At 39.8% G+C, this 19886-nt stretch overlaps 1 protein-coding gene across 1 annotated transcript in view; it reads right to left on the bottom strand.

The window, feature by feature from the left end:
- Positions 1-19886, bottom strand: part of cacna1ea (calcium channel, voltage-dependent, R type, alpha 1E subunit a) — a 90136-nt gene that overhangs the window by 31580 nt on the left and 38670 nt on the right. Inside the window, exons 4-8 of the mRNA XM_079350473.1 lie at positions 15666-15772; positions 15346-15485; positions 2450-2553; positions 1866-2024; positions 741-931 (exon numbers count right to left, since the gene is read on the bottom strand). Of these exons, the coding sequence (XP_079206599.1) occupies positions 741-931; positions 1866-2024; positions 2450-2553; positions 15346-15485; positions 15666-15772 (701 nt within the window). The remainder of the gene's footprint in view (positions 1-740; positions 932-1865; positions 2025-2449; positions 2554-15345; positions 15486-15665; positions 15773-19886) is intronic.

Raw genomic sequence — 19886 nt, 5'->3', positions numbered from 1 at the left:
TTGTAATTTAGAGCTAAGCAAAAAGTGAACATAATTAGATTTGATTTATTGGATGTTCATGCAGCAACAGATCTATTTATAATCATAAAATGACGTCACTACCTGCCACTGCTTGCCTTTCTGTCTACATACTGTCTCTCTGGGTCTGCTTTCCTGTCCTTTACACGGTGACAAAAGAAAATCTTATGATGCATCACAGAGACTCTGCACGCTCATTATTTGGGAATACATCTATGTGGTGTGCACAAAATAGTGCTTTCTTATTTCTTTTGGTACATCTTTGGACTTTCAAATGATTTCCTGTTAATACTTATATAGCAGATGTTTACACAGTCCATTATTGCATTTGCAACAGATTCTGTGTGCCAAATTTCATAACCAGGTACTGTTCTGTCTGGAGGTCTAGCCCAAAGACGCAGCATGCAACACATTTCTCATGATAGAAAAAACAAAAATGGCAAGAAGAGTATTGCACATTGGGTTTTGCAGATTCATTACTAAAATCAAACCACAATCATCCAGCCCTCTGGACAACCAATTTAACAGAAGGGGCTGCAGGGGTTGCAGACCTCCACTCAGCAGCCACAAGTGTGCTGCAACCAAAGCCTCTTCTGTTCATTAGAGTTAATGGAGTCTAGATCGTGGCAAAACAATGCTACACTTCAACAATTTTCAGCAGTCGAGGATCAGATTACAACTCGCACAAGTGAATGTATGTATGGATGCAAGTGATGTCTCACATTGTAGAGTACGGTTGTCCACCCCTCCATGGTGATGCACTGGAAGACTGTGAGAACAGCAAACAGGATGTTGTCAAACTGCGTGATGCCGTCATTTGGGCCGATCCAGTTATCGCTGCAGGTGTATTTAGGCGGACATTGACGAATGCCACATGGGAAGTCCACCTCAGAGGAGTCCACCGTCTCATTTTCTGAATAGGAAAGGTGCATGCAAAGAGAAAACCATGAAAACATGAATAATGTTTAACAAAAACAACGTCCCCGACAAAAGACAAAAGAAATAGCCTTCCAACAACCAAAGTGTTTCTGGCAAAAAAATAAACAAAACATAAAGCAGTCAGTGAAATATGTACGCTACATTTAACACCTCAAGCACTAAATCATCAATCAGATTTTGTTGTCATTTAAATGTTAAAGTTTAAACGCATCTATAGACACAGTGAGTAAAATGACCTTCATTTTTGTGTCACAGGTGCGTTGTGTTAGAGTGAATTCTCAGCCTTGACCTTTGCCCAAATGTCATGTTCTTCAGGAATTGAATCAAACTCAAAATTATTTAAAAGAGTGTGTTTGCAGAGTGCTGGTCCAAACAGTGACATGTCGTGACTGCTCAGTGACATAACATACTCTGTACAGTTTGTCTGTTGCCGTACTGTCCATTCAGCATTAATAGATCAATAGCAGCTTGAAGGTTAATGACAGCTCTGAATGTACAATCAGGCATTGAGCAGCACAGTATTGTTGATTATAATTGTACTGGAAAAGACTGTCCATGTGGTTTGATCGAGTTCACAGGTGCTGCTTGGCAAAACGTTGTATCTACATCTTTATGCAGGGAGATTATGAAAGCAGAGGTACCTGCATTTTCCACATTTAGAACCCACACACTAACAAAAGCAACAGATGAGCTTGGACCAGACTTTTTAGTTTTTAAGTTCTGTGTTGTAGTTTCATAAAAATACATCAAAATAGCAATCGATAAATATATAAATACACTTTTGTAACCATGTTGAACTGCTTATATGTCTGTATAATTTAATCATTACTATCAATACATCGTAGCCATAACACGACCTGTCGTCTACCGGAGAACCATAAGTCAATATGTAATGAGTGTGTGTATACTCAGTATTCCGGCCTGTGGCTGGCAGGTGTGATGCAGTTTGCCGCTGTAAAACTCCAAGCCAATGATGGCGAACATGAGGATTGCAAAAAAGAGCAGAAGGCCGATCTGCAGCAGAGGAACCATGGCCTTCATGATAGACTTCAACACAATCTGTAGACCTTGAGGTAAAACACACAGTTACAAAATGAGTAAGAGCAAAGAAACCCTAATTTTTGAAAGAGGCATGTTAATTGAATTGATCCTTTTAAGAACAATTTACAATGACTGGAACGAATTAAACAAATGCTGACTATTTAATGGGTATTACATTTTATCTGATAACCAAATAATCAGCAAATGGACTATGCTAAGATGCGTCTTTATTTATACTCCTATATCAAGTGTTAGACTAATACCTCATTTTATGAAGGACATCAATTATTCATTTATTAGTTGAACCTTAAATCAAGTACATTAATTTGCAACGGCTTTTGAATGAAATTGATCACACTCAAAACAACAAACACAAATTCAGAAGCTCTAGTTTGCCTTTGATTTGCCAGTCCTTATAGCAATAAAAATAATTGGAACTTATCATACTCACTGGGGATGCCTGAAACCAGTTTAAGGGGTCGGAGCACTCGCACAGCCCTCAGGGTCCTCAGGTCCACTGAGATGTTCATGTGTGCTCCTGCTGCTGCCAGGATCCTTTCAGAGGATAACAGAAACACACACACACACACACACACACACACACACACACACACACACACACACACACACACACACACACACACACACACACACACACACACACACACACACACACACACACACACACACACACACACACACACACACACACACACACACACACACACACACACACACGTTTTTGAATAGGAAAAACCCACACAAACAGAAGACAGAGACACAAAGCAATATTGTCACGGTCTTGGAGGTGCGCACGGACTATAATTTTTACCCTTTATGATCTGTGTCAAAAAAGTGGTCTCGCACAAATTTAGACCCATGAGGCCATCACACATAAAGATGGAGGATGGCTGCAGTTTTGAGATATGGCAAGAGGACTTGAGGGTCTCAGAGAAAAACAACAGTGATATATTTAGGGGCTTTTGGCTGGTTCTCTGTGTGGGAGGACGGCTGTGACAACCACTATTTAGAAGGAAACAGCAGCTCCATCAGGGGACACCCAAAGGCTGAGAGACACAAAGCTCACAGACCAACACATGCTGGACCACACAAATGAAACACATCTACCTGTTATCTGCAGCACAGAGTCCTTCAAAAGATCCCCTTCACTTTGTTTTTTTGGTTTTCTTATTTTGTCCCTTCTATTTCTTCCTGCCTGTAAATACACCTCAGGGGCCTTCAGTCCTCAGGCTGATGTGAAAAAGAAAGGAAGCGTTTGTTGACTCTCCCTCTGCTTCCTTGTTAGTTTGCCCTCCTGCATCCATTGTTCTCTCCTCTCTACATCCTTACGTCTTTCTCTTCGTCCATAAAACCTCTTTGCTCCTAACTCCCTCCTTCTCCTGTTTTTCAGCATCCTTTTCAATTACATCAATTACACGACTCCATCAAATTGTTTCCTGTTTCCACTGAGCACAGCACACATGCACATTGATTCCCCTTTTACCTGGATGCCAACAGGATTGAAGACACAATCAATGGATAAGGGATAAGAAAACAAAGAAAGACGAGTCACAAATGTATTTAACAAGTAGAGGATGGTTTAAATTAATATTCAGAGGATTTCATTTCCCCCAATTAAAAAATATATATTATACTTGGACCAGCGAAACACAGTTACGACTAGAAGTTTATTGTTATTTACTTTGATCATGATGACATAGATGAGGTAGGGAGATTGAAAAACTGGAAAGCACAGGGTTTGTGTGTGTGTGTGTCAGTGTGTGTATGTGTATGTGTGTGTGTGTGTGTGTGTGTGTGTGTGAAGTACAATGGTAAAACTCCTGTCTTTATGTGAAGTAATTTGTTCAAGACAAGCGCATACTTGATCCCCACACAGCTAAAGAAACCACAACACAGCCCGTTACATTCCTGTGATGCTGTGGTGAGAATTAGTTCTGTCGATAGCATTGAAGAAACAGAGTGTAATTTAATTAACAGAAGAGAGAGAGAGAGAGAGCGACTGAGGGAAGAGGAGGGGGAAAGGATTAAAATAGCTCCTCATCATCCTCCACAAATACAGAAATAGAATTATCCTCATGAGTTTCTAACCTCACATTATTCCCGTTTGGCTTACCCACTTTCACCTTTTTCCACAACACATTCTGTCATCCTTTTTGTCTTTTGTCTGTTCCCTCCCTCTGCTGCCTCCTTTCATTTCATCCCGCACTCCTTCTGTCTCTCAGTCTTTCTTCGGACCATTAGTCAGTCGTGGCTGCTCCTCAGTTGTTATGGAGACTAGAGGATAGAGGGTCTAAAAATGGCTTCCTCATTTACTCCTCTGTTTTTCGATAGATGTCCTCCGAGGTCATATTTTGTGACGACTGTTTATACAGTGTATGTGAAGAGATGGATGGTTTGACCTTAGTTACAAAGCCCATTGATTTGTGTGGACAGATCTCATGTTAAAGATGTTAAATGGTAAATAGGCTTTTTATGCACAGGTGCAGGTACATTGGAATTTGTGTACGTTGCGCCTGAGGTCAGCTTTATAAAATATAAAGATAGAAGAGGTAAAGAGACATCTCATTTATACTGGAATCGATGAATGTTGTGTATTACAAAAGCCAACTAGCTGCTCCTTTGTTTCCTCTTTTTTACAATCAAGAAAAAAGAAGTTCCCTTCCTGTCTCGTGATGGATTTTAATTGATCTCAAAGTTCCACAAGCCTCCTTTAAGCAGTCATAGAAAAAATCAGAGAAGAGGAGTAACTCGATCACAAATATGATTCAGAGGAAAAATATTGTAATATTCCCTTTGAAGTCCAATAATGTCCTCCCCCTTCCTCCACAATTGCACAGTGTGTCATCTAGTCATTGGAAGCTTTTTTTATGACAGAGAAAAGGCAGGTGAAGGTTGTTCACAGAAACTGGCTCAAGTAACTCTGCAGAGGGAAACACATGGCTGAAAAGACACAGATTCAAAACAGGGAAGACAGTTGATTTCCTTTTTGTGGGTCTTGATTCTTAATGTTGGATTATTTTTTATATTTTCAGGGTTTTTTTTATTTTATTTTGTAGGACTGAAGAGGAGACAGGGAAAGTGGGGAGAAACATGCACAGAGGTGCTTCGGCACCAGAAGTTGAACCTGTGACCCCTGCAACAAGGACTGTAGCTTCTATCGACGGGTGCTTGCTCTCCTAACTGAGCAAGTCTATCATGTACCTGTTAGTCTTTTTTCAAACTAGGTGTATAGTTTATGTTTTTGATTGAATGAGCCAAAAGACTCAATCAAAAGCAGAAATGATGAATATCTTTGTGTTTTTATGATTCCCCCCCAAAGGTTTTAATTTATGAGTTAGTTTGTTAATCTATGACTATGTTTTGTCAACATGAACTAAAAACTTTTATTCACTTTAAAAATGATTAGAATGATTCTCTCTCAGATTTCTTATTTTAATCTCCATCAAACTTGTCTGTCAAAAGAGTTTGTTTGGGGTCTCATGGTTAAACGTTGGAAGGGTCTTACAGAGTTAATTTGTTGAACCTTGGTGATCCTTTTCTTCACTGACCCCAGGGACAACACACATTTGTTTACAGGTGAAGCTACAAGTATAAGTCACTTTTAGTCCTTTTTAGGTGTCACACTAAACCATTGTTCTTCCCTCTGCATGTATTGAAAGTGTTATTCATGACACACACACACAGTGTAGTGAAGTGAGTTGACGCCCTGGTCAGAACTGTCAGCCATGATAAGTGAGTCACAATGACACACACAGCAGAACTGACGGCTCCCTGCTGTGTGACAAATCTGTGTTGACACCCTTCATGCCGGGATACTGAGAGTGTTGTGACTTATGCTCCATGTCACTGTCAAGCTGCTTACTAATATATGACCAGCTCACCTGACTATTGTTATAATATTATAGTAAAGAGTGTGTAATTAACGCCTATGGGTCTCAATTATCCCAAAATGTTATTTAATACCAAAGCATATTTCTACAAGAAAAAAACTTTTTTTTGTTATTACTCTCCTGTTTTCACAGATGCACACCTGAACATTTCTGCTCTCACACAGACCATACAAATCTTCTTGAGTTGGTTGTTTACACATGTTCCTCACAGCAGGAAACTATCCCTGTTGCGAGGGGGAAGGGGGTCAAAGTAGCTTATACAACAGTATGAAGAGAATATTTGCCTACAGATAAACGTCACTTTTAATTTGACACAATCACAATACCAACAACAGAGCAGAGATAAGCATACTGAACAGTGAACAGAAAAGATAAAGCATGGGTTCCATTGTGTGCACAGAGATCTCACTACTTGCAGGATATAAAACTCCTGTTCGCTGTGAATTTTCCTGAATAAAACCTGCTGTATTCTGACATCAGCGTACCCCAACTTAATGATTCGATTTCCCAGGGGTTTGACAGGAGAGCTCCCGGTAAACTCAGAGTGGAAAATTGAACTATGTGTAAACACATGCAGCTAACTTTCAGTCTCTTGGACACTTATGATAATCAGGGGATTGGATTAAATCAAAAACGCTTTGAATTGGATGTCTAGCGGGGTGAAAAAGTGGGTTTATAAGCGTTTGCAACCTGAAATGTATTATAGAACCACAGACTCCTAAATGTATGACTAACACAGTGTGTATAGAAACAGCTATGTGGGAGTGCAGGTTCTTATAAAGTATCCCAATGAGCTAGCTTGCTCAATTTTAGGACAATGTATCTGTGTCTTCATGAAGCATTTTCAGTTTGAAGTCAAATATCTGCCATGAAAAACGTCTATTTTAGTGTTGTTGATGAGGATTTTTGCGCTTTGTAGTGAGTTGTAAAAAGTGTGATGACTTGGATATTTTACTGAGGTCTTGAAAAATGTAAATGTGGGAAGTTTTCCACCAAACAAAAACCAATATATGGTCATTAAAGTGTCAGTGTACAGCGAAGCAGGATTACTTGCAGTTTGTTGCATCAGGGGGAGAAAATTCAGCAGAACTGAGGACTTTGCAGGAAAAACATAGAATGAGCTGGATAAAACTAAAACAAGTGTCATGTTAAATTAGGACAGGATTTTAAACCACTTCAGAATAACACCATATATTTAACCCATGAGAATCACATAGACCAAAAGATTTGCAAAGAAAAAAAGTACATTTATATCCAGCGGGCATTTTTCCCTAACCCCCCATGGACACTGACAGATTTGTGACACCTTTTGAAAAAGACTGCTTTTTCACAGCTCTGCAGGGGATTTTACAGCCATGATGTTTGAGTTTTTCCCTGCTCTAATCATCAGTCTTAAACTCTCCTTGTATAGGGCTTATTGATATTGTTCTTTACAAATGGATATGTTGGCATTTGGCTGATGATAGCTTCTTATACTATTGTCTGTATTCAGTTCATTTCTGACCAAACCTAGTCTCCTACAGTCACAAGGCTTCATTTGACTGAGTTTTAGAAACACCATACCACATGACAAACTAACTTCTAACTACCTACTGTAATACTTTGACTGTAGATTTTTACTTGTTATTTTCACCCAAATACAAATGTACTTTTAATCAAAACAAAAAGCAAACAGTACCGTAGTTTAAGGTTGTAACAGTTTGCAGAGACTAAAGAAGCAGGCAAGTAGGAAACAATTTCTAAAAAGTTTTGCAACTACTGTTCTCAGAAATCTACCCTCTCTGTATAAGAGGAAAGCAGATCAGCATTTTTTTAAAGCTTTTTTTCCCTTTTTGGCAGGACATTGAATTCATATCTGCGCTGGTGGCCCCCAGTACAGTGGGTGGTGAGCGTACAACAGCTTGTCTTAACAAAATAAGAGATTGTGTGGAGCAACTCCTACAGCACCGCTTTGGTTGGGTTAGTTAATATAAGCCTCTCTGCCACCTACAGTGTGCTCTCTCAGTTTCAACAACCTCCTCCTCCTTTAGACTCTCTCACTTTCCAATACACACAAACACACACACACACTGAAGCCCCAACATTCATACACAAGATGTTTAAGTCCTTATGCAAGATCATCATGTCACTGTGTATTATACCAACAGCCTGAGATAGTGGCCTGGATCGACAGAATATCAGCATGTTGGTTTATGTGTCAGTTCGCTAAATGTTTGCTCTTTGGCCAGGATGAATAATTGATTTGAGTAAATGATTTATTAGCCATCTGCTGAGAGAGAGAGAGAGAGAGAGAGAGAGAGAGAGAGAGAGAGAGAGAGAGAGAGACATAACACAATAATTTAGCACTGGGGGGAGATCAATCGTTTGCACATCAACTCCTTCAAGATCGCAAAAGGTCACATACACAATCCTCAAACACTGAAGAATATTTAAATATTTAATATTACTTTAAAAAACAGTAATATTCACAAAATGCAGGAGTAATAATGAAAACTATCTTAATATGCTTGTATAGAGATGGATAGATCCTTTATATATATATATATATATATATATATATATATATACATATACATACATACAGTATATATATTTGCATATATATATTTGTATGCCTGTCTCCTGGTAGTGCCTTCATGCTCTGGACATTACGTTTTGTCTGTTGTGGACAAATCAAACAAACTGCCTTTCACAAAAGTACAACCAAAAAACTTCTCTCGCACCAACTGTACCGACTAAACTGGTTAACTTCAGAAAACCCAGATTAAAGATAATGTTGGCCTTATTCAACCTTTGAAAAAACTCTATCTGGGGACATTAGGTCGCAATGTGGGAGTTATAGCCCTGCAAGCGATCACCCTGAGCTGAAGTCCGACCTGCGGCCCCTTTCCTGCATGTCATTCTCCACTCTCTCTCTCTCTCTCCACCTTCCTACTCTATCCACTGTCCTGTCAAATAAAGGCTGAAAGCACGAAAATAAATCTAACAAAAAACCTTTAATCACCTAATGAAAATGAGAGAGTTACTAATATCACTCTTAAGATACAGTTAAAAGATGATCAGTGATATGTTTATGTTATTGCAAATCTGTGGTTAATTGACAGGAAGATCCTTTAATGATGTAATTTCTTTCCAGGCTGCACTCATGCAGAGCTCAAAGGTCAGGGTCTATAGGTCAAGGTCTCCACAGGTTGATAAATTGTTACTGAAATTCCTTGAGAAAAACTATTTCTGATTTGACTCTTGCAGTTTGATTCAATATAAGTGTCTGGTTTTCTCTTTCATTCATTTTGCTTGACGTTGTGCCACTGATGATGTAAAGCACTGGACCAGGATGGACAGAATACATAAAAAATGCCAAACGATCAGCTGTCTCTGGATTTCTCTTTGTTCCATCTATCATACAGTATCTCCACTCCATATCCTTATTCATTCAACCTATCCAAGAGGCAACTCATTTAACTGATACTCAATAAGATTAGCTTTAACCTGGTGAAAGATAAAAACTATTTCTCCAAATGAGATCTCCTCCTTTTAAATGGCATTTTATTTCACTGACATGACATACATTTCTTTTTATTAGGGGTTCATGTTCCTGTTTTCTTTGTTAAGGAACTCCTTGGGCTTTTGGTCTCCATTTTACTTACTGTTCAATTAAAAATAATTTGGTACTAGTTCCACATCAGGATCCTTTTTTATCTTAGTGAGGCACCTCATCTTGTCTGATCGGAAACCAGACTTCACTACATAAAGAACCATAATGTCGTCTTTGTTCACATCCCACTCAGTCTCTCTATAATAGCTAGAAAGAAAGAGAGAGCGAGAGAGAATGTGTGTGAGAGACAGAGAGAGAGAGAGAGAGAGAGAGAGAGAGAGAGAGAGAGAGAGAGAGAGAGAGAGGCAATAGACAGGTGCAGAGAGAGGGAGGCCATGCAAGGACACAGTTTTTTTAGACATCTATTTCCTAGACACCCTCATCATTATTCACTCACTTAATTCAAGATCACAGCTAAAACACCACTTTTACTCTGATGTCAACTCAGTGTCAGTAGCTGCACAATCATCTCATTCATATATTTCACTTTGTTTAATTTTCAAATGAAAGACTGAGAAGTGACGGTGAAGAGTTACTGTAAGTCTCTTTGTCTGCTTGTCTTCGCTCTCACTAAAATGCAAATGAAAACACCAAAGTTCCCTGACTAAAAGACAAATTAAATCTGTCTGTGACTGGTGTACAAGTTGACCAGAGAAGCAGCAGGAGTGGAGCCAGTGACAGCCTGATCTAAGGTGGGGTCCTCAGTCGCCACAGTAACAGCTTATGGGGACAGATTTACCCTCGCTGTGTCGGAACTCATCAATCGATCAGACAACAGATGGAGAAGAGTGAAGAGGACAGGTCTGTGTGTTGGAGTCTGGTGTGTGTGTGTGTGTGTGTGTGTGTGTGTGTGTGTGTGTGTGTCTGTCTGTCTGTCTGTCATGTTTGTATATATGGGACAACGCACACACACACACACACACACACACACACACACACACACACACACACACACACACACACACACACACACACACACACACACACACACACACACACACACACACACACACACACACCAGATTGTGGTTTTGGTTACAGCGACATATGTTCAAGACCAGATAACTTCTCTGAGCTTATAAAACATTGCTTTGTTGATGAAGTTGCTGTGCTACATCAACAACTGGCAGAATAGCTGGAGAAAATATGAAAATATAATATAGATAATAAAATAAATAAATAAAAGCAAAGGCTACAAAAACAAAGGATTGTAGATAATAGACATGGCAAGATAAGGGATCAAGTTCACGAGTAGATAAAGTGGTTTATGAAAATGTTACTAAATAGGCTCCAGCACTCATAATATCCTTACATTCATTGAACTTGCAGGCCAACTTTAGGATGTTGTAATCAATGTTAAAAGCTCTAACATCTCCCTCGTCTGGTTCAAATCAGATACTTTTGACACCATAACAAATTAAGACTAAATACTGCATCTGTTCATTCACACAGCTTCTCGATATCAATTATTACAAGAAGATCGAAGGCCAAATTCCAAACTTCATCCTTTGGCCTATAGTATCATCAGACATGAAGGAAACATGCTGTGTTGTGGCTTCTCTGACAACAAAGCAGCAGCCAGTATGTCCTTCCCCAAGATTGTTGTTTTGGTTTTGCCCAGAGAAGGCAAATCTTAAGGCACAACCTGACTCTGTTTTGGATGCCCCTCAGTTTGTCACATATAACACCAGTTACCACAGCAAACCAACATGTGTTATAGTAATGGAAGGAACAATCAAACTGGTTCAGATTTAAGTGATTCTTCCCCCCCCAAAAAAGCCTCAACATTTGACTAAAAAGCTCCATGACCAGAAACATGGTAATAATAAGATAAATATAGCCGATGCTTATAAAAAAAGGAGAGAGGTAAGAACTCAGAAAGGTTTCAAGACAGATGCAGAGCTGGCTAGACACTGAAGCTGACATGGCAACATGCAAGCACATTGACTCTAGGGAGGAGAGGACAGGGAGGAAGACAGCTCTCTCCAATGTTTTGAATTTGGACAGCTTAGTGGTCAAACATTTTTTTTAAACTGGGATCTTTTTTGTATATCTTCCTCCATTTCCCTTTTCAGTTTGTATTTCATTTGATATATGATTACATTCAGTGCCAATAATAATTATTGATAAATAAATACAAATAATTCATAGTGATAAACAAATTAATTATCCAAACTATTTTTCAATATAGGATACAAATCTCTCAAATTACTAGAAATATTTTCCTCCCAGCATAAATTCATCTCTTCACCATTTTCTTCCCCTACCTTCCCTAACAAGCATTATCAAAGGACACCTTAGTGACTGCTGTCATTTGTTTTTTCACCTTGCCCTGTCATTTTTACGTTTAACACCACAATAAACAATAACTTTTAATATTCAATGTCAAGAGGTTAAAGGCTCACCTGCAGAAAAGAGAGATTAAAGAAGGATTTGTATTGTCTTCTTTTCAGTCTCTTTATCTTTATCCCCATTAAATGAGCTAACTCCCTTTTCCACTCTCTCTCCTCCCCCCTATAAGTGTCTGGCACACAGTGGTGACACAATCTCTTGGTGGGCGTTACCCTCTGCCAACCGTTGCCAGTCTAATGGAGGGCCTGCCAGTGAATGAGACTGCCACAGTGCCAATTAGTACGTACGATTACACACCAAAGCATCCCTCTCATTTCCTCTCCTCTCTCTATACTTTACATTGTTTCTTTTCTGTCAAGGTCTCCCAGTTTTTATCCACATTCTCTGTTTCTTTAAGAAGGGATAACAGCATGTCTGTTGACCTGAGAAAACCCCTCGTCCCTCTATTTGAATTACAGTCAAAACAGTCCTTATCTACAATAACAGCCTTTAAAGAAAGTGCAAGCACCATCTGCTTTTTCATTCCTCCCTCCCACTCACTCTCTCTGTGTAACACAGGCCTTTTTAGAAAACACTTGGGCAGCTTGCTGAGGTAATCATGGCCTCCAGCATGCTCACGGTTAACAAATGGTTCAATGATTACAAATGTCCACACGTAATAACGAGTCAGTCAGGGAGATCCAGTGATGACACGATTTGTAATGTGAGGCAACACGCTACAAAATGGTTAAATAAGGGTCTTTGCCTGAATGACTCAAACTGTGATTTAAAAAGCCAGTCAGCTAAGTCAGTGTTGTGTGCAGTCATTGGAAGTAAATCAACATCTCATATCCTATTGGAAACAAAATTAAAGAAATTAATCTGCGAACTTCAGGGAGATTGTATTTGAAAACTTAATAGATTTTTGTTTATATGTGGGTATTTATCTTTTTTCAACTACCTGCTGCAGACTGTGGAGACAAGAGGCATCCAAGTTATTAACTGAAGTCGCTCAATGCTATTCACCTCAATGTGTAAACAATAGCTTATTTTCCTTTTTTAGTCCCCAAAATGTCAAGCTTTTATGATTTTCAAGGAAGAATTTGCCAAGTTTTACACATGAATTAAGCAGAAATTAAGTACATCAATCTCCGAGATATTATTGTCTACAATGAGTGACAAGCCTGAGTCCCGCCAGCTGTATTGTTGTTGGGCCGTGTTTACATTGTGTTTACGTGGAGGGGACAGCCTTGTGTAAAAAGCTGTTTAAGTCAAGGAGTAGAGAAAAGAAGAATAACATACTCGCTACCTTTTTGGATGTCATGTACAGTAAGTGTCTTTAGATCAGTCATTCCACGTCAATTTACGTGCAATATGAGGAAAGAGTTAACAAAAGAGCGCTAACATTAGCCTGCTAACACAACAATGCAGGCCAATGGCAATTACAGCTCGTCACTTGTGCTTAACGGTGCTTCATTTAAGGTGAGTTCTAGTTCATAACTCCATCATGTGAAGATGAGGGGAGGGGTGTTGGAGGTGTGTCGCAGGAGGAGAGTGGAAGCTTCTAAAGAGCGGCGGTGTCACCAAACAGGAGTTTGTTGTGGTTATGTGCTGGTGCTTAAGGGTGACACCTATTGGTCTGTTAAGTGTCTTGAGATAACGTTCATTATGAATTTGACAAATACAATTTGATTGATGGATTGAAATAATTGTAGATGAAAATATGACTTTTAGCAGAAAAGTCTTCTCCATTTGTTGGTTATCATTTTAAATAACTGTTAAAATGTACTTTTGGCATGGTGGATGTGTCTAATGTTTTGGGGGGGCTTCAAAGTATCTGTAACACAGTATGTGACCCCTCCTGTCTGCAGCAACCTCCAAATCACTAACTGATAGACAGCACTGGTGACTCATCTAATATTATCAGCAGTTCTCATAATCTTCATTCAGTCTCTAATGACGTTGCCAAAGAGTGATTGCCTTTAGGTGAGTGAATTAGTCCATGGGAGTGAGTGTGTGTCTGCTTGACAGAGAGAGAGAGAGAGAGAGAGAGAGAGAGAGAGAGAGAGAGAGAGAGAGAGAGAGAGAGAGAGAGAGAGAGAGAGAGAGAGAGAGAGAGAGAGAGAGAGAGAGAGAGAGAGAGAGAGAGAGAGAGAGAGAGAGAGAGAGAGAGAGAGAGAGAATAAGAGCGAGAACATTTTCATTAATTTTTCTTTGCTGTGGCCGGAATGATAATTTAGAGAGGAATCCATCTGCAGCTCACTTCATCATGCTAAATATATTACAATAATACAATTTGACCTGGAAGGCTATTTTATCCAGTTTGAGCTCATCTCCTTCTTCAATCAAAATCGGCAGTCAATAGATTCAACCTGTACCTCTTTTGAACGTGTTTATATTTGTAAATCATGCTGCCTTTTCCACTTCCAAATAATTCTTCAGTACATGTGCAACACTATTCAGACACATTTATCTGGGTATGGTAAGTGAAATGTCAACAACCTCACCAAAAGCTGACCTTCGTACATCATTAAGTAGTTCTTGCTGTACACACAGAGCTAAAGTGTGATTGCAGCGTCTTTCAGGCATGACACGTCTTGTTCCCTCTTTTCTCTGTCCCCTATAGAGACAGGTGAGAATAGAACAATCCTTTAAGACGAGTCTGTCTCACTGTGTTTGAATTAAGCCTGTAATGTTGGTAGTTTAGAAACATACACTGTGGGGTTGAGTGTCCTGTACCACACATCAACTGACTAACAGACGAGAGCGGCTGTGAGCTGAACGTCACCTCTCCTTGAATTGTTTGCTGAACCCCTCCTTTCCTGCTGTCTTCACCTTACAACCCTCTTCTCTCCATCCGTGGGTGGAGTACCGTTAATAAGCCAGAGGTGGGCTCATCAATAATTGAACAGCCAGAATCATGTAGAATTCTTTAAGAACCCTGTCTGCTACCCTTTGTACTTCAAGGCTGTGAATTGATTAATATTTAATTTGTGTGTGTGTGTGTGTGTGTGTGTGTGTGTGTGTGTGTGATAGAGAGAGAGAGAGAGAGAGAGGTGTTAGGGTTAATCTGCCTCCTCATCAAGCTCATCCTTCAAAACCACAAACATTTCCTTTCCATGCACTGAAAGTGAGGTATTACCTGACCTGAGCAAGTAAACGCTTCACTAAAACTGCCCTCCACAAGACAGACAAACACCTAAATGTGATGCTAATGATTTCCAATGTTATGCTTTTATATCCAAAGAGGTAGATTTGTTCAAAAGAATGAAGGGGAAAAAAAACAAGTTACATGGTACAACTAGTAAGTAAAGATCAACAAGTCATCAGCAACAAATGTCTTGGAAGTATCGAGGATGAGCACAAAAATGTAAATGTTAAAAAAGGAGCTTATCTCACCAAACCACCAATGTTTTAATTCTTAACGATAAACCTGTCTCACACAGATACAAATACACACACACACACACACACACACGCACACACGCACGCACACACACGTTAACTCACCCACTGAGGACCACAATGAAGTCCATGACGTTCCATCCATTTCTGAGGTAGGAGCCTTTATGAAATACAAAGCCCAGAGCGATTATCTTTATTCCAGCCTCTAAACAGAACATACCGATGAAGTAGGGCTCAGTCTTCTCCTGCAAAATGCAAAGACAGCGATAATCAGAGTCATAATTAGTCTTCTGAAATTCTGGTGTCATGTCTGGGTTTTTGAGGCTCCATCAGAGGCAGTGCAGACTTTACTTTATTTCCAACATATTGATAAAAGTGCAAAGTGAAGCTATGTGTGCAGAGGTTAGCAACAGTGAATATCTCACCAGCCTTTTGGACATCGGCGTTTTGTCCTCTCCTGGAAGGTGCTGCTCAAGAGCCAGGACGATACAGTTGGCAATGATGGTGGTGAGGATCATGTACTCAAACGGAGTGAAAGGCTAAAGTTAAGGATGTTTTGATTGACATAAGGTTCAAATGTGTCTGATAGAGTATGTTGACTTTAAGGCTAGGGCTAGTTATATGCCTTATTTTTTAGCCTTTGAGATCAAAACCGAACCCATTCCAGATAGTCTTTCAACATGACCTACTCTGTCAGTGGCTCTCAGCCCAGCCCCCATGAAGCCCAGGCCTCTAAAAATACAAGTCTTTTTAAACAGGTCATGGATATCCTCACATTCTATAAAGGCTTCTCTAAAGCAGCTAGGGCACTGTGTTTTCTACTAAATATGTACAATATATATATACACACACAATAGACAATATAGACAATACTGAAGCATTTGCTAAACACGTTTAGATGATTATGTGAGCAAGTGTGTTTTTCCATCAAAGTGGTGAGTTAAAAATAAAATGAATGGTATGAAGCAAACAATTGTTTTGTTAAATACTAAAACGTGGCTCCTTGATGCGCTAAAACCATTTTTGATCCATGAGGGAAGTTTGACACAGAAGAATTGGGACACACAAGCTGTACCTGAAACCATTGTTGACTGTAGTCTTTTCATAAAATGATAAGTAGTAAATTTCATAATGATAGCTATGTAAAAAGATAACTTAGGAACATCAAATGATAGAAAACAAACAAAGGCAGAAAAAGATCTAAACAGGTTTCTAGGTCACAGAAGAAAACTATTATGAAGTAGTTTATTTATCACAACAGAACATTAGTTTAAGAACTGTGTGAAGTGAAAGAAACTGAAAAAGCACTTAAAATGTTCCTGTGCAGTAGAAAGCGCACATAGCACACACACACCTGAAGACTTCTGGAGGTGAGATGAGTGGGTGGGCCTGAGACATGACCCCATAAACAGGGTCACTCTTACTACAACCTCCACTGCATGTTCTCTGGACCTTTTATTGGTTTTTAGTTCAACTTGAGCTTCTCTGGGGGTTGAACTAAGCCATCAGTGTGCTCTGTATCTAATACTGTGCGTGGGCTGTCCTCTTTCTCCTGGTTATGTGGTGAAGATGTAGGAAGCAAGGGAGCAGAAATCCGCAGAGTGGAGACAGGAGGAAGGAGGCAGAGATATTGGTGGAAAAATAACACAGGAGAAAGTGGATGAAGAAGAGGATGATGCTTATATATAGGGCTAGCAGAGTTGGTAGGTGAGGAGGAGGCAACGAGACCATGTAAGATTGACAGTGGACAGGTCGATGATGCGCTGGCAGATGCACCCAGCAGGGATATTTGGGGACATGTGCTCATGCTGAGCAGGAGGTTTGTGGGTGATGGCACTCATGTGCGACTGACGGGAACATCTGTGATGTTAGTGCCTCGAAAAGACATTTAGCTCACAGTATACCTGTCCAAAAATTGTAACATGATGCTGCAATGAAGTTAAAGTAACACATTAAATTTGAAGTGCAAGAGCTACAAATGTTCTTGGGCTAAAGTGTACGCTGGCTTCATATTAAGATCAAATACAAAAATGATACAGTAAAATGCAAAAGGATCCGAATATTTAATTTCAAGGGAGCTCTGGTTCGGGGAAGATCTGACAAGAAAAAGACAAAGAAACTCGCAACAGGTTGTGGCCCCCACATTAAGGCAGCACCAAAAAGTAGGAAAGAAGACCTTCTTCGTCGGGACAAAGTAACGATCCATATGCAATAGACTCCAGACAGTTGAGTTTATCGCAAAGGAGTGGTGAGGTGGATCCGCAATTTAAATCAGGTGGGAGCATTGTATCGAACACACAAAAACATTAACCATCGTCACCTCAGGGAGGACATTTTGTCAAGAAACCATAAACCCATACAGGCCAAACAAGTTTTGAATTCTAAATTTGGTAATATTGAAAGCCAGGTTGGGCTTTTAATATTTAAATTGATCACAATTTTTAACATTATTGTGATATGTGCTGTGGCAATAAACACATTGTGAAAGGAGGCTTGGGTGTGACAGCCATGCTTTGACATCATGATGATGCACTCAGATAAAGCTGAGGCCAGCTATAATCAACCCTTGGATTAAAAAGGTATATTGTTGGGTTGTTTATAGTTTGTTCCCTGTCTTTATGTTTTGCCTGTCTTCCTTTGTCTCTTTGTGGTATTTGGTTATTTTGTGTTGTTACTTTGTTTTAATAAAACATCAAATACACTCAGGGAAAGCGAGCCATAACAGGCTAAGCAAGCAAACAGAGCAAACATGATTAACCACACTGTGCCACAGATTGACTCAATGTTGTTGAGTTAAGACATTGAGGGAAAAAAAACAAAAAACAACCCAATAGCTTTAAAACCAAGTAGATAAATGGTTAAGCTGCATAATATCCATCTCAAGCACAGAGGTGATGTATCTTCAAAATCTTTCTTTTGTCTTATCAACAAGTGGAGTTTATTTCATTTTTATTTCATCACTTTAGTGTCGGAGGAAGATCACAGCAGCAGCCAGTCACCACACCCAGCATTCCCTCAAACACCACAAAAAGGAGGAGGAAGTACATGATACGAAGGAGAAGACAAAGGAAGAGACAGAGGGACGAAGGCAGAGAGGGAGAGATGAAAGGAAGAAGGAAATGAAGACAGATATAGCGGTATCCAAGGCAACACACTTCTCCTCCAGCCAAAAGTCAATGCTACAAGACGGCAACTGGGCAGCTGAACTATCTCTGTGGTAATAAAAACATACACGCAAGCATGCTCTCTACGCCCCCCCCCCCCCCCCCCCAAAAAAAAGTTAGTACCAGCATAAAAGTGAATCACAAAGTCATCACTAAGAAAAATGTTTGGGACCTCATCTTATGACAATTATAGATTTTTTTGTGTGTTTTTTAGTTTTTCAGTTTTGAGGAACTTGATCTTGGATCTTTAGCTGTTTTATGCTCCGTTATGGTTGTCACTTGTAAGTTGCCAAATTTCCCTTTGGTGCTAGTGTGAGTAGCTTACTGTGGGTGTGTTTCGTTAAAAAAAATTGTAAAACAAAGGGCTGAAAGATAGCAAAACAGTCTCTTTTTTCAAATGGTACAACTGACTAAAACAAATCAAACAAATGATTTATGCCTCATATGGTTCTCTCTGACTTCACAAAACATCCGAATATTATAAGTTAAACTAGTTGTTGATATTATCTTTAGTGGCTCACTCAACGGGAACTCCTCTAAACCCTTTGCTGCAATGCAGTGTGACGTTAATTGTCGATGATCTACCAGCTTTGGCAGCGAGGCCTCTCGTGAGCAATCTTGTGAGTCGCAGTGATGCTGGCGCTCTGCCTCGACTCCTCAAACATGTGTGTAAAAATAGACATGGACACTGAGCGTGATGCCCTGTGCATCTGTGAATACACTCAAGCCCAGATTGGATCCCAGCCCTTGTGATTATTACTACGTAGAGGTGAAAATCTAAATGAATCACAAGCATCTGAGGCGCCTTTACTGGATATCTGAGCGTAATCAGCAGCTTGTATGTGTTCAAAAAGGAGAGCAGCATTAAATACACAAACAGAGGGGGAAGCCAGAGTTTTAATCTCCATTTGGACTCAAATTAACTCTTTTGAAGCCTGGGGACTGAAAAAACAGACAACACAACTTGAATTTCCTACTGGGACTTCAAACTGTGTTGCTATTTAAGACTCAAGCTGGTCTAATGCCTCAAATAATTTAAACAGTTAGAATAATTTTCTTTTTTCCATACTTTATTAATCCCCTAGGGACATGTGGTTTACTCTTTGTTACTGAGATACATACATGCACAATCGGGACCTGTGGACATTAAAGGAGAGACGTCAGAGTGAGGCTGCTACACAGTGAGCGTGTCAGAGCTTTTGGGGCCGTGGTGCCTTACTCAACGGCACCTGGACAGCACTCGGGAAGTAACCTGGCACCTCTCCAGCAACCAGATCAACTTCCATATTTTGGTCCACACTGGGACTTGAGCTGGCAACCCTCAAATTCCAGAACCAAGTCCAATCCAAGAGCTGTGGGATGTCCACTAACAAACTGAAAGTATGTAATTGTCAGGAAAACGTCAACTTCACTCAACTTTATATCTGCATGTGTAGCTCCCATGTCGAATTGGGCTGCAGTGGTGTGAGGCTTAAAAGACTA

This window comes from Symphodus melops (genome assembly GCF_947650265.1).
Source record: "Symphodus melops genome assembly, chromosome: 8".
NCBI lineage: Eukaryota > Metazoa > Chordata > Actinopteri > Labriformes > Labridae > Symphodus > Symphodus melops.
Note: the sequence above shows the minus strand (reverse complement) of the source record. Positions and strands in the feature narration are given on the sequence as shown.